Source organism: Oryzias latipes, chromosome 21 (genome assembly GCF_053564925.1).
Source record: "Oryzias latipes strain Hd-rR chromosome 21, Olatipes_Hd-rR_3.1".
Lineage (NCBI taxonomy): Eukaryota > Metazoa > Chordata > Actinopteri > Beloniformes > Adrianichthyidae > Oryzias > Oryzias latipes.
Window position 1 is genome coordinate 17,195,225 of NC_136257.1, and position 14,448 is coordinate 17,209,672.

At 43.4% G+C, this 14,448-nt stretch overlaps 1 protein-coding gene across 30 annotated transcripts in view; it reads right to left on the minus strand.

The window, feature by feature from the left end:
* Positions 1–14,448, minus strand: part of obsl1b (obscurin like cytoskeletal adaptor 1b) — a 62,352-nt gene that overhangs the window by 22,366 nt on the left and 25,538 nt on the right. For 16 of the 30 annotated variants that reach the window (XR_013652638.1, XR_013652636.1, XR_013652637.1 and 13 more), the window contains 3 exons: positions 12,652–12,930; positions 12,218–12,493; positions 11,715–11,990 (listed from right to left, as the gene is read on the minus strand). The exons of 8 other annotated variants lie outside the window; for them this stretch is intronic. Coding sequence is in view for 18 of the 22 variants with exons in the window: in XM_078939332.1 (XP_078795458.1) it covers positions 11,715–11,990; positions 12,218–12,493; positions 12,652–12,930 (831 nt within the window). In the remaining 4 variants the exon portion in view is untranslated. The remainder of the gene's footprint in view (positions 1–11,714; positions 11,991–12,217; positions 12,494–12,651; positions 12,931–14,448) is intronic. 6 more of the 30 variants (XM_078939334.1, XM_078939333.1, XM_078939327.1 and 3 more) reach the window with 2 other exon arrangements.

Consider the following 14,448-nt stretch of genomic DNA (forward strand, 5'->3'; position numbering starts at 1 on the left):
GATGAATGAAAATGTCTTTTTTCAAGAAAACGCTTGGTATATCACCTTTCACCTCCTTACAGAAATCGTTGGGATACGCATCATCAGCTTTACAAACCCAAACCCCAGAGCATGAAGACGGGGTTGACTTCATGATCACTTCTCCCGTTTTGCTCTTTGACTGGACCTTTACACTTGATTCTGGTAAGACTTTTACTCCATCGCCATAGCAGCTCCTCTGGATTGAAGCGTCAGAGGTTTCACAATGTAGTATAACCAAGCTGTCTACTTCAACAGACTTGCTCCTCTTAGCCTCTGGAAGAGCTGAGAATCAGACCCATACTATAGGAGTTTCAGTTTGACATGAATAAAAAGGTGATCAAGAAAAAGCGGATATTATGTCCTACATATGTTACGATGTGCCAAGTAAGTCAGCAAAGAGGCAAGCATCAAATTTAGCATGTGTTGTAAAATAACTATAATGTTCTAAGATTGTCCTGCTGCCTTTAACATGTGTGAGCGGGCAGCAGGAAGAGAGCAGCGGAGGGGGTGTGTCTGCGGCTCTGAACGTGGACCAGAGTGTGTTTTGGGATAGAAATTCTTCAAAAAAATGTGTTGAATGAGAAGTGAATAAAAGGCTCATCATGCAGAACCTCTCAAGGTTGTCTGTTGACCAGCTGTTGTAATTTTGTGAGCAGGTCCAAACCAGGAGCGCGTCGGAACCAGGCGAGCTGCTCGTCCCAAGAGCAGCAAGCAGTAAACAGGAAAGATTTATAAAAATGATTTTAAAAAACAAAGGTTGCGTGTTAGGTTTTAAAAAAAAAACAAATGTAGACATTTTCTAATTAAAGTTCTTTGTGACCATCGACCTGCGTCACCGCCACGACTCCCGCCAGCGTGAAATCCCAACAATGTTCCGACCCAGGTAGGACAACAATGGAGAACTTTGAGAAAATCGAAGTTCTTGAAGAAAACAGTACGTTTAATTGTACCTGGGCATATATGTTTGCCTTCAACAACTTTACCAGTATGATTAAATTGTAATGAGGAATTAGCGAACAACAAAGTCTCAAATGTGGGGAGACATCCCAGAATAAGCATGCAGCTTTTGCCCAAAAACATTCTGATGGAGTTGATGAGGAAAAAAGTTGTTAATGGCATTTCATCGCTGCCATTAATTAAACAAGGGCAAAAATAATTGAGTGGGTGTATTCAGGAACTGAGTGAGCAAACCTTACAACCGCGCTGGCGCACTTCTAACCGAGTGACAACTGCACGCCTACAACTGCGGTGAAGTTAGTTTGAGGTTGGATATTCGACAGACATTCAGCACGGATCTCCAGTGAGGAGTCTTAGGGACCGTCAACAAATTATTACAATTTCACAGGTTTGCATATGAAAGTTGGCCAATTTTTCAATAGCTCCCAAACCAACTGAGCCAAAGATATTATATCTGTGCTGAATTGTTGCACTGACATCCCAACATCAGACACACCTCTTTATTTTGTAATCAAAGATGTTATATATTTTAAATACATTTTTATATGAAAATTCCATATGTTTGCATATGAAAGTTGCTCATTTTTTCAATAGCTCCCAAACCGTACGACCCAAAGATATAAAACCTTTGCCGAATTGTTGTACGGACATCCCAACATCAGACACACCCCTTTGTTTTGTAATCAATAATGTGAAATATTTTATATGAATTTTTATATGAAAATTCCAGAGATTTGGATATGAAATTTGGTCAATTTTTTCAATAGCTCCCAAACCGTACAATCCAAAGACATTAAAACAATGCAGAATTGTTGTTAGGATATCCCAACATCAGATAAATCTCTTTGTTTTGTAATCAAAGATGTTATATATTTAATATAAATTTTTACATGAAAATTCCAGAGGTTTGCATATGAAAGTTGGTCATTCATGTGCAAACCTATGGATTTTTCATATAAAGATTTATATAAAATATATAACATCTTTAATTAAAAAACAAAGAAGTGTGTCTGATGTTGGGATGTCCGTACAACAATTCAGCATAATTTTATATCTTTGGGCCGTATGGTTTGGGAGCTATTGAAAAAAATTGACCAACTTTTATATGAAAAACCTCTGGAACTTTGATATAAAATTCATATAAAATATATAACATCTTTGATTAAAAAACAAAGAGGTGTGTGTGATGTTGGGATGTCCTAACAACAATTCGGCATAGGTTTCATTTCTTTGGGCCGTAATGCAGCCTGTCTTTTACTATAGACTGGGCATGTCTTTTGGGCTTTGTACCCTTCCTTTGAGGGCTTTTTGGAGCTTTTTGGGGTTTTTGTCGTCATTTTTGCTATTACAATTCTGACTTTTTTGCGGTGGTGTTGTGTGTGTGTGTATATTTTGGTTGCGTTACACAATTGTCATGTTGTTTTGTGCTTTGGGCGATTTTTGACCTGTTTTTTTGGCATTTTGAACCTTTTTGAGTGTTTGACCCTCGTAGCAGTTACAATATGGTCCCTGCAGTCTGTCACTGCTGCGGGCCATAAATATATTTTATTCCATTACACCATTAAGTGATGTCCAACACAAATAAAATTTAAAATAAAAAATGCTTCTATTCTTACTTATAGATTAGTCTCTGTATTCTTTGAAAATCTTTCGAACACAAGGTTAATATCAAACAGCTGTGAGGATGGAGAGAAAGACGAGGAGAGAAAAAGAATCAGGACAGAAGGAGGAAAGAAACAGGTTGGTCTTATGGTGGACGTTCAGGGCAAAGCCAGTTCATACCAAATCAGTCATATTTAATAGTATTCTTAATTGAAAAAAATGTGCATTAGCAAGATGTTAAATATATTTAAAACGTGAAATAATTGTTGCTTAGCCATATGATTTAGTGGACAAGAACACAGACAAGAGGTGAAGAAGACAGACATGAGGTTGGTGATGGATCTGATAGAAAAGAGAGCAGAGATGATTTCAAGTAGGAATAATAAAACCATTAAAGTCACCAACACCTAGATGTTCATTCTGGTTTAAACTTCTGCTGACCACCTGTTCACTTATTTTGGGAAAACAAGTGCAGACATACAAGACAAGTCAGTCCCAACAGAGAAGAACGAGGAGAGAGGTTCAGATGAAGATAATGATAAAGAGAGACGATCAGCTGATGCTGAAGACGGTGAAGAACAGAGTTACAGAGGGGAGGGCTGGGGCAAGGCATTACTCAGAAAATTCTTTTGAATTCCTTCACCACACAAATTGAGGCAATACGGTTGAAGATGGCTCACAAAAATGGTCCTACTGGGCCATTCAAAATAAGTAATTAGATTTTTACATCTAAACAATAAAAGTGTTGTGTGGGTGTTTAGATAGATTTAGGAAGGGTAGATGGGACATTTTTTTAATGTGCATTTATGTGTGTGTGTGTGGGGGGGGGATCAATGAGGCGCATTCCCCTATAAAATTAGGTAGTTGCGCCCTTGCGCGCAGTGGTAAGAGGGCGTTTTTTTTCACTTGGGGGCGTTACATTTCCTTTTTTGGTCTGATTGGCCGAAATTTGCATGTCAACTCCAGCGAGGCAGTTGGGCGGGACTTTCATTTTTTAGAGCCGGGGGTGGCTTACAGGCTGCTCTTGACCTGCATGCGGCTCTCTGCTTCTTATCATATTTTCCATATACCGTACTTTCACAATCATAAGGCGAACATAAAAGTCTTAAATTTTCCCCAAAACGCACGAAGCGGCCCCAATATGTTGTTGTGTGACTTTCGGTAAAGAGGACCTACAAGAGAACAGCATGAGAACGGTACGGAGAGAGGTGAGGACGTGAGAGAAGATCCCTCCCATAGTACAAAAGTGCAGATATGTGCATAATGTAGAACAACTTCGTTTTTGAAACCCTGGAAGGAGACACGATTAAGAAGCACAGTTTAAACTGCATGCTATCAGCTACACGGAGGAACATGCGAATAGAACAGCTGCAGTTCGGTTAAGTTAGATCTTTACAGATTCAGACTTCCTGCTTCAATAACTCTTCTAACTTAACTGAACTGCAGCTGCCAGAGATTTCAAAATAATGAATCCATGGTTCGCAAGTGAGGACGCTGGAATACAAACTCCGACAAGACAAGAAGACGCAGCAGCAGCTGAGTTTCCGCGGAAACAACGCGAGGTTGCCTGTGTTGGAAGATCGAGTAGAGTACAGCAACTTCCAGCAGATTACAAGGAAAAGCTGTCCATCCTCCGCTCCTTTTACTGGGATGCTGTGCCAGGAGAGTTACACCACACTTTTGGACTGTAGAACTTGAGCTTGGGGTAACCTATCTGCTTGAACTGTTCTTTGAGCTTTGGAGCTGCACAGCTGTAACAGACCACCCTCTACTCTGTGAGGGGATGTCACAACGCCGTCCTACGGCAGGGGCATCGAATATCCTGTCAATCTGCACATTAGTATTGACAACAAAAATCACAAATAGCCGCTTGTTTGTGCAGCCGTGTAAATGTATTAACTTTTTTATCAATTAAGCATCACATTCATCCTCAATGTACAAAAACCCGATTTCCCGAAGTCCATAATATTCACAAAACCAAAGTGTAATCCCGCAGTCTGAAGAGAAAAGAAAAAAAAAATGTTCGACAGTCTCAAGCGTTTGGAGGGAGGCTGATCCGCCTCACTCGCTGGAACACACTTCCACCTGTCAAAGAGCCAGCCGCTGATCCTCGTACTGGAACGATCCGAGTCTTTTGGGAAACAATACTCCGCCAGGAATTGTAATGTCTGGGGTAATCCACAATGTAGCCAGAAAGGTAATCCACCGTACGAGACTCGCTTGCTCCTCCGCACTCCTGGTCTGCCATCAGCTGTCCCATTTCGCGCACCCGAGTCACTTAGAAAAAAAGGTGTGTCACCCTGTCACCTAGCTGTCATTTGTCAGCTGGTCCCGTTCATCCAATGGGATGACGACAGACAAAACATGACCACAAATGTCAACTTGAATAAGAACCTGTTAGATAAATTCACATGTTTTCAAGCTTGCTGTCATGGATAGAAACAATTATTTTTGGTGGTAACCATTACACAGCAACGAGACGGACTCTGACGACGACAAAAGTGAACCTGGCGTGTTCGATAGAAATTTAGCCCGGCTTCATCTCAGATACAGAAGATGAGAACGTTGATGGACTTCTGGATGCTGATTGATGACTGAAAAAATAAATAAATAAATCACAACCAACTCAGTTTTGCGTTCACTGCTGACATGGTGCCTAATTAACTGCCTCCTCCCCCTTCCTGCTCTGCCTTGGACGCGACCAGCTGGTTCCATTCACCTCTTCATCTTCCCCACCTTCTTAAGGAGATCCAGGACCTATCTTCGACGCCAGTTCGTTGTTCCTCCCACGGTGCTTATGTCTGGCCAGCTCATGCTTTGTACCTTGTCTAAGCTTAGCTTCGCTAACTGTTCCTCTCTGCTCCGCTCTCAGGAATCATCATCATCACGAGTAAACCTCGGGTCGCAGTCCTCCGCTCTCGCTCCTCATCCATCTCCTCGGATCCAGCCGAAATCACGCTCTCTGGTTCATCCTGCCACAAACCTCCAGTCAGCCACCACGCCGCATCAAGAATTCTGTTCTATACTCACCTCCTGTGAATTAAACCATCTAAACTCACCTTAAGTCTCCAAGTGTTCTTGCAGTTGCAGCGTTTGGGTCGGTCTGAGAATCCCACGAGACCATGACAGAACGAATTGGCCAAATTCCCGACCCAGCTGACCCGGAAGTACTTCGCCACGCCATTACGCTCCAAGGTAATGCCAAGCGGACGCTCTCGCTCAAATGTCCGCGGCTCAGCAAGATCTTTTTCGCCATCTCGATAGTATTACACATACTCTCACGGGATTAACCGGACAAACTTCTAATGTCACAGTCACAGCTCAAGCTCCTACTTCCGGCAAAAACCTCACTTCCGCTTCCGCCTTCACTCCCGAAAACTTCCGCCTTCAACCGGAACCATTCAGCGGTGATGTCGAGGCCTGCGGAGGATTTCTCCTACAATGCCAGCTCATCTTCCAGCAGGAGGCCAGACACTACCAAACGGATCATAGCAGAATTTCATTAATTGTGAATTCTCCCAGAAACAAAGCACTCCAGTGGGCCCAAGCTTTTCTGGCTGCAGATCCTATGTCTCATCTGCCCTTCGACCGATTCATAGGAGAGTTCCGTCTAGTGTTTGACCAGCCTCGTAAGCAGGAGGAAGCCACCCGGCGGTTGCTCAATCTAAAACAAGGCAACCGTTCGGTAAGTGAACATCTGATTGACTTCCGTATTTTAGCCGTGGAAGCTGGCTGGCCTGACCCTGCTCTCAAGGGGATTTTCTATCAATCCCTGAGTGAAAGAATCAAGGATCATTTATGTTCACAACCCGGAGCTAACACCATTGAAGAGCCTGTCTCCGCAGCCCTCAGATCTGATGTGCGGCTACGAGAACGTCACGTTGAACGGAGCTGTAGACCTCCGGGCCTCTCCTAAAACCCATTTTCTTCAAGCTATGTGGTCCCGCTATCTGTTCACGAGCCATCAGCTCCTGCGCCAGACGAACCCATGCAAGTAGGTCATTCAAAACTCACTGCTGAAGAACGACAGAAACGACATGAAGAGGGGTTATGCTTTTATTGTGGTCATCCCGGTCACCTTGTTTCTCAGTGCAGACAACGTTTAAACTCCAGAACCCCCCGTTAGATGACAGGCCACGGGGGGATGTCAAGCAAACCAAGTTTGTACCTGTCAAAGTAGCTCACCAAAACCTAGTCCACGAATTAAATGCACTCATAGATTCTAGCGCCGAACGTAGTCTCATCGACTTACAACTGGTTAATCATCTCTCGTTACCTGTAGAACCCCTCGACTCCCCCATTAATGCCGCTGGCTTAGGTGGCAAACAACTTTTCTGTATCACATCACGTACTAAACCGGTCCTCATTCTTACTTCCGGTAATCATAGGGAATACCACCAGTTTTTTGTCACTCATTGCCCCCAGACTCCCATCATTATGGGATTTTGCTGGCTTCAAATTCACAACCCTCAAATTGACTGGGCTGTTCCCTGCATCACCAACTGGACTACTTACTGCATGGCCAATTGCCTTCACTCCGCTATTCCGTCTGCTATAGCCTCTACTCCCACATCAGTTAAAGAAATCGACCTGTCCAAGGTGCCCTCTTGCTACCACGACCTCAAAGCTGTTTTTTGTAAATTTAAAGCCAGTGCTTTAACTCCTCATAGGCCTTATGATTGCGCCATAGAGCTTCTTAACTGCGCTCCTCTTCCTAAGGGCAAATTATTCAATTTATCCGGCCCTGAGAAAAACGGCATGGAAAAATGCATTCAGGAGGCTTTGTCTCCTGGTCACATCCATCCCTCCACTTCTCCGGTCGGTGCAGGTTTCTTCTTCGTGGTGAAGAAAGACAAAAACGTGAGTTGAACCAGATTACTGTTAATGATAAAAATTCTCTCCCATTAATCGAATCTGTTTTTGACTCTGTCCAACAGGCTACCATTTTCTCTAAATTAGATCTGAGAAACGGTTATCATTTGGTTCGCATTCGTGAGGGAGACGAATGGAAAACAGCCTTCAACACACCTCTGGGCCATTATGAATATCTGGTCATGCCGTTCGGCCTCACTAATGTTTTTCAACGGCTTGTTAATGATGTCCTACGTGACTTCCTTAATAGGTTTGTTTTTTTTACCTTGATGATATTTTAATTTATTCATCTAACCTAACTCAACATGACCATCACGTTCGTCTCATCCTTGAACGACTGTTAGAAAACCAACTATACGTAAAAGCAGAAAAATGTGAATTTCATACCTCCACCGTACCATTCCTTGGGTATATCATTGAAGCCGCCAACATACGACCGGATCCGGCCAAAATTGAAGCGGTTACTCAATGGGAAACTCCACAGACCCGTAAGAAGCTACAACAATTCCTGGGCTTCGCGAACTTTTACAGGAGGTTTATTCGTAACTACAGCAGCATAGCAGCACCCCGCACGCAGATTACATCTATTAACAAACCCTATGTCTGGACCCCGGCTGCCGATATGGCGTTCAAGAAACTCAAATAACTTTTTGTCACAGCTCCCATTCTCATTCAACCGGACATCATGAAACAGTTCGTCGTAGAAGTGGATGCCTCCGATTCTGGGGTCGCCGCTGTTCTTTCTCAGCGTGAAGAATCCTCCAGCAAGTTAAAGCCCTGCGCTTATTTTTCCCGCAAACTGAGCCCTGCGGAGCGGAATTATAATGTGGGTAACCGAGAGCTTTTGGCCATCAAATTAGCTTTGGATGAGTGGCGCCACTGGCTGGAGGGGCCGAGCTACCCTTTATTGTATGGACAGACCATAAGAATCTCGCATATCTACGCAGTGCAAAAAGATTAAATTCCCACTGGTGCCTGTTTTTTGACCGGTTTAACTTCTATATCACCTACCGTCCAGGCAGCCGCAACATCAAGCCGGACGCCTTGTCCAGGAAATACACCATCTCTGAAACCCCCTCCGACTCTACTATCCTCCTCAACTCCTGTTTTGTATTTACTCTCACCTGGGAGATCGAGAACAAGATCCAGCAGGCCCAGGGTGAGATACCTGATCACGTTTACTGTCGACCTGGAACTCTGTATGTGCCTAACTCTCTCAGGTCCGAGGTGCTTACATAGGGGCATGCTTCCCGGATTGCCTGTCACGGAGGGGTTGGCAGGACTATCAATTTACTTCTTCAACGGTTTTTCTGGCCCTCTGGAAAAAGATGTTCGTGAGTACGTGGCAACTTGTACCATCTGTGCCCGTTCGAAGAACTCTAATTCACCCCCCTCTGGTTTCCTGCTGCCTCTGCCTATACCCAGTCGCCCATGGTCGCACATCGCTCTGGATTTTGTTACTGGGTTGCCTCCATTCCAAGGGCACACAGTTATTCTTACTATCATTGATCGTTTTTCCAAGGCCTTTCATTTAATTCCCTTGACCCAGCTCCCCTCCGCCTCCGACACCGCGGAGATCCTAGTCCATCATGTATTTCGCTACCATGGAATACTCTTGCCTCACAGCAAGAAGGCCCCTGGTTCAAGTCCCGGCTGGGGGACACGAAAAATACATCAATTGGGGACCTTTCTGTGTGGAGTTTGCATGTTCTCCCCGTGTATGCGTGGGTTCTCTCCGGGATCTCCGGCTTCCTCCCACTGTCCAAAAACATGCTTCATAGGTTAATTGGCAACTCTAAATTGTCCATAGGTGTGAGTGTGAGTGTGAGAGTGCATGGGTGTGTGATTGTGGACGTTCTACCCTGCGACAGACTGGCGACCTGTCCAGGGCATCCCCTGCCTACGCCCAAGTAGCCGGGATAGGTTCCGGCAGCCCCGTGACCCCGAAAGGGACAAAGCGGTACAGAAAATGAAAGAGAAAATGAATGGAATACCCTGTGACATCGTGTCTGACCGTGGACCCCAATTCACGTCCCAAGTGTGGAAATCGTTCTGTTCCGCCCTCGGGGCCATGGTCAGCCTCAGCTCAGGATACCATCCCCAGTCCAATAGGCAAGCTGAAAGGGCGAACCAGGAGTTGGAGGCGGCTCTCAGGTGCCTGGCAGCTCAGAACGAATCGGACTGGTCCAAGTTTCTCATCTGGGTTGAGTACGCCCACAACATTCACCCCTCCTCCGCTACTGGCATATCTCCCTTCGAATCCTCGTTAGGGTACTCACCACCCCTGTTTCCTTCTCAGGAACTCGATCTGGCAGTGCCCTCGGTTCAGCTCCATCTACAACGGTGCCAGGACATTTGGCGTCCAAATGGTGTGTCAAGCCAGGGCAGCTCTCCTGCGCACCAGGGAGAGCAACTGCCAGATCGCTAATCGTCACAGGGTGGTGGGTCCGGAGTACCGTCCTGGGCAGAAGGTATGGCCATCGTCTCGCAACATCCCCATTCAGGCGTCATCACGTAAGATGGCTCCCAGATACATCGGCCCTTACGTGATTGACCGCATCATCAACCCCTGCTGTGTTCCTGCTCTGCCTTGGACGCGACCAGCTGGTTCCACTCACCTCTTCATCTTCCCCGCCTTCTTAAGGAGATCCAGGACCTATCTCCGACGCCAGTTCGTTGTTCCTTCTACGGTGCTTATGTCTGGCCAGCTCATGCTTTGTACCTTGTCTAAGCTTAGCTTCGCTAACTGTTCCTCTCTGCTCCGCTCTCAGGAATCATCAACATCACAAGTGAAACCCAGGTTGCAGTCCTCCGCTCTCGCTCCTCATCCATCTCCTTGCAGCTCTCTGGTTCATCCTGCCACAAACCTCCAGTCAGCCGCCACGCCGCATCAAGAATCCTGTTCTATACTCACCTCCTGTGAATTAAACCATCTAAATTCACCTTACGTCTCCAAGTGTTCTTGCAGTTGCAGCGTTTGGGTCGGTCTGAGAATCCCACGAGACCATGAGAGCTGCCTTTTTTAAGCACACATTAGCATGCATTTTTTACCGGTATGTGTAAACGTTAAATACAGAAAAAAACACAACTGAAACTGCGCCCTTTAATCCACTGCTGTTGTATTGTGAGGATAGGAATTTGTTATGGGAAACAATAGGTTTATATTATAATAAATAATGGGCTTTAATTGGGTGTTTGTGTGTGTATGCCTGGCAGGTCAGTGCGTGGTGTGTCTCATTGAATATCACAGTTAAAAATTTCAGCTCTTTATTTGAAACTTGTTCGCCACCCATGTTTTAGAGGCTTTTATATAAAAAACGGTGGATGTACCATGGATTAAAACGTTAACCAACAACTCAAGATCAAGGTAAGAAAGTGCAGCGGGTTTTTTTGTGCTGTAATTTTTTTCTCATGTGAAAATCCCTGCATTTGTTACGGTTATAATCCACGTTTCATCCGCCGTTTTTTTTTCTAATAAAGCTTCTAAAAGAAAGTCCCGCCCCACTGCCTCGCCGTCCTTCTTCTTAAGTTCTGATTTTGATGCAGTTTTCCACTGCACTTTTGCTTGCTCAGTATGGGATTACACAAAAATATGCCTTTAATGTAACTTGTTGGTCACTTATATTGGCCATCAAATATAGTGTAAGAGGTGTGTAATGATTCATTTTACAAACTTATCTTAACAATGGTTCAATTCATATCAAAATTTGTGATTGCTGATATGATTCATAGTCAATTTAGGTTTATTTTGAACAATCTGGTTCGATCCAATTCACTGATCTAAAATCGATACAGGACATCTTGATCCAAAGATTCAACCAGTGTGACTCAGAGATAAATACCTGAGTACTGAACAGTGCAGGTGAAGTTTTTCAAATTGCTTGTATTTCTTTCAAGATAATCAAGTTTAAATTGAATATATGTACACCAAAATTTTGGAATACAAACAATCATAATTAATAATGATTTGTAAGGTTTTTTTGTTGCTTTTTGCCTGGACAACCTTGTTTGTAAACTGGTCCTTTATAAATAAACACAATTGAATTGCACATTATGAGAATATTTTCCATGTCAAAGTGCCTGCTTTTAGTCTTACACTCTTTTCTTCAAAAGCTGTGCCAAAAACATTGCTTTATGTTAGCAGATACTTAAGTAAAGATTAGTTTCTAATTGTTAAAATATGTCGTAACCTAAACTAAATGAATGGAAACATATCAACTAATGGTTAGTAAATCTAACGGAACTCAAAGTATGTAGATCACCTGCAATATCCATCTTGATTTCTAAATGGTCATTTGTAGCCTCACAGCTGTAAAGCCCAGACAGTTTGCCTTCTGCCGGTTCAATAACCAGGGCTCTTACTTTTTCTTTTGTTTGGACTCCATAATCACTTGTTGGAGGCAGTGGGTCTCCATCTTTATGCCAGTAGACTTGGGCAGGTGGTTCTGACACCTTACACTGCATTTTAACTTGGCAGCCTGCTTCAACAAATGTGTTTCTTGTAATATCTGGCAGTGCTGAAAACGTCACTGGAGCAGCTGAAGGTGTTATAAAATCAATAACAGTTGCAGACCTCTTTTCAGTTCAGATAATATGGCTCAACAGTGTTAACAACAGAAGAGAGGTTTGGCTGTTGTGCCACTGACAGGTTTGGAGTCTGTTTTTTTTTTTTTTTTTACGGTTCCTAAATCCATTTCTTAACTCAATTAACGTAAAAACTTCCAAAAATGCTTTAGAAAATATTTGTAATAGAAAATATAATCACCTTCGACATCCACATGATATGTCACAGTGTCATCAAGGAGCCTACAGTTGTAGATACCAGAGTCACAGGCTTTAGCTGAGTGTATCATTAACTTCCTCAGCCTGCCATGCCTTTTCATGTCAAAGCCTGTTTTGCTAAAAAGCTCAGTGCCATCTTTGCACCAGGAAACCTGTGCGGCAGGGTCTGAGACCTCACACTGCAAGATAATCGGACAACCGAATCCAACCACCTTGTGCTTTTCTGATGGTAGAATTGGCATTATCTGTGGGATTTGGCCTAGAAGAGGAAAAATAAACAAAATTTTACAAACATTTGGACAAAAGACACATATGGTCAGACATTACACGTATTCAGTGCAAATTGGCATTGAACAAATCAGAGAAAAAGAAGGATGACATAGATAAACAAAGACAGTGAAGAGAAAGAAAAATCACCTTTTATGCTCACATGAAAAGTGATAGTGTCATCTGACGTTGAACATTCATATACACCAGAATGTATCTTTTGAGCAGAGGGGATGAAAAAGGTCCTTGTCAGACCATCCGACTGCATTTCCATGTTTTTCTCAGGTAGGACTTTAACCCCATCTTTTGACCAGCTGACAGTAGTTGAGGGATCATAAGAAAGTTCACAGCTCAAAACAAGAGGATGGCCTTCTTGGACAGATGTCTTTCTTGCATTTTCTTGCACTTCCAAGAACTTCACAGAGGGCGCTACAGATTTAAATATTACAGAGAAAGATGTCCCAAAGTATTAACAGGTTTTAAAGACAACATAAATAACAAGCTGCATATTCAAAATGACAGCGACAAGCTTCTTACAACACTGCAAAAGACAAAAAACATAGAAAACAGCATATTAAGAAGAGACACTCATGTGACTGACTACGTTCACACTGCAGGCTGAAACGACCCAATTCCGATTTTTTTGTCCCTATGCGACCTGTATCTGATCTTTTCATGACAGACAGTTTCATCACAGATCCGATCTTTTGAAATGCGACCTCCGTCTGAATGGACAGGCCACATGTATCCGACCTGTACGTCATTGATAAACTACAAACTTCATCATTCTGCGTTGAAGTAGGTGCGAACTAGATTATAAACATCAACCATGGCGGACGATGCTACTGAGACCAGTCAGTGGAAGGGAAGCGTGGTCACCGATTTGATTAATATTTGGGGTGACAACTCTATTAAGGCCAAACTCAAGGGCTCTTATCGCAACCGGGCGTTTTTAAAAAAAATTTCCAGCTTAATGGCCGAGTGTGGTGTTGAACCTTTCCCGCGATGACTTTTTTTCCTTTCCGACCATAGTCAGAAGAAGCGCGGGGGAGACCTTTCCCAGGGCTGAAGGCGGATCCCCGTTCGGACCCTCAGATTTTCCAGAGCGGGGTTAATAAAGAGTCGATAGCAGTTCTTCTGGGGGAAGCCTTCTTTTATTATCGTTCTCCTTCCTTCGTAACGCACAACAAGAATGCGCGCTCCCAACACACCTTTGCTGCCCCCTCTCACTCCCTCCTGCGCTGCACATGCTCTCTCCTCTCTCTTAAACACACGCGCGAGGCCCCAGAAAATACACATCCACAACAGTGGGTACAGACGATCCTGGCTCCAATGCCTTCTTAAAATGAGAAGATTGTAATTGTGCTGGCTCCTTTGTGAAAATAAATTGAATATTGCAACACTGTTGTTGACATCCATTGTTGAGAATGGCTATTTCCGCAAACAACAAGCGACGTCGTTCACCGTTGAGTACTCTTCTGCGCATGCGGGTCACTTCTGGGTCATTTCACGTTCACACAGGAGATAACAAAAGTTCGCATTTACCTGGAAATGTGAACGGCCTTGCAAAAAAATCTGAATTGAGCAATAAGCCCTGCAGTGTGAACATGGCCTTAAATGCCTAATTATAATTTTGACGAACAAAAAACACAAATAAGACAAGAAAAGTAATGGCAACTTTTTTGTTTATACAGCAGAGGGTGTAGACTTTTACTTTCACAGACTTAGACTCAATGCTATCCCAATTATTCCTAAAGGCACACAAACTCTTTAGTGAAGCAAAAGTTAACATTAAAATAAAGATTAAAACTAAAATCATCCTGATTTTTTTGCATTGTTTTTGGTAAGATTTCTGGTTAGTTTATAATAATTTTGAGGTAAAATTTGGTCTATTTATTAAAAAAGTATATCAAAGAAAACAGGAAATCAAGCTCCTTTTTGTTAGGT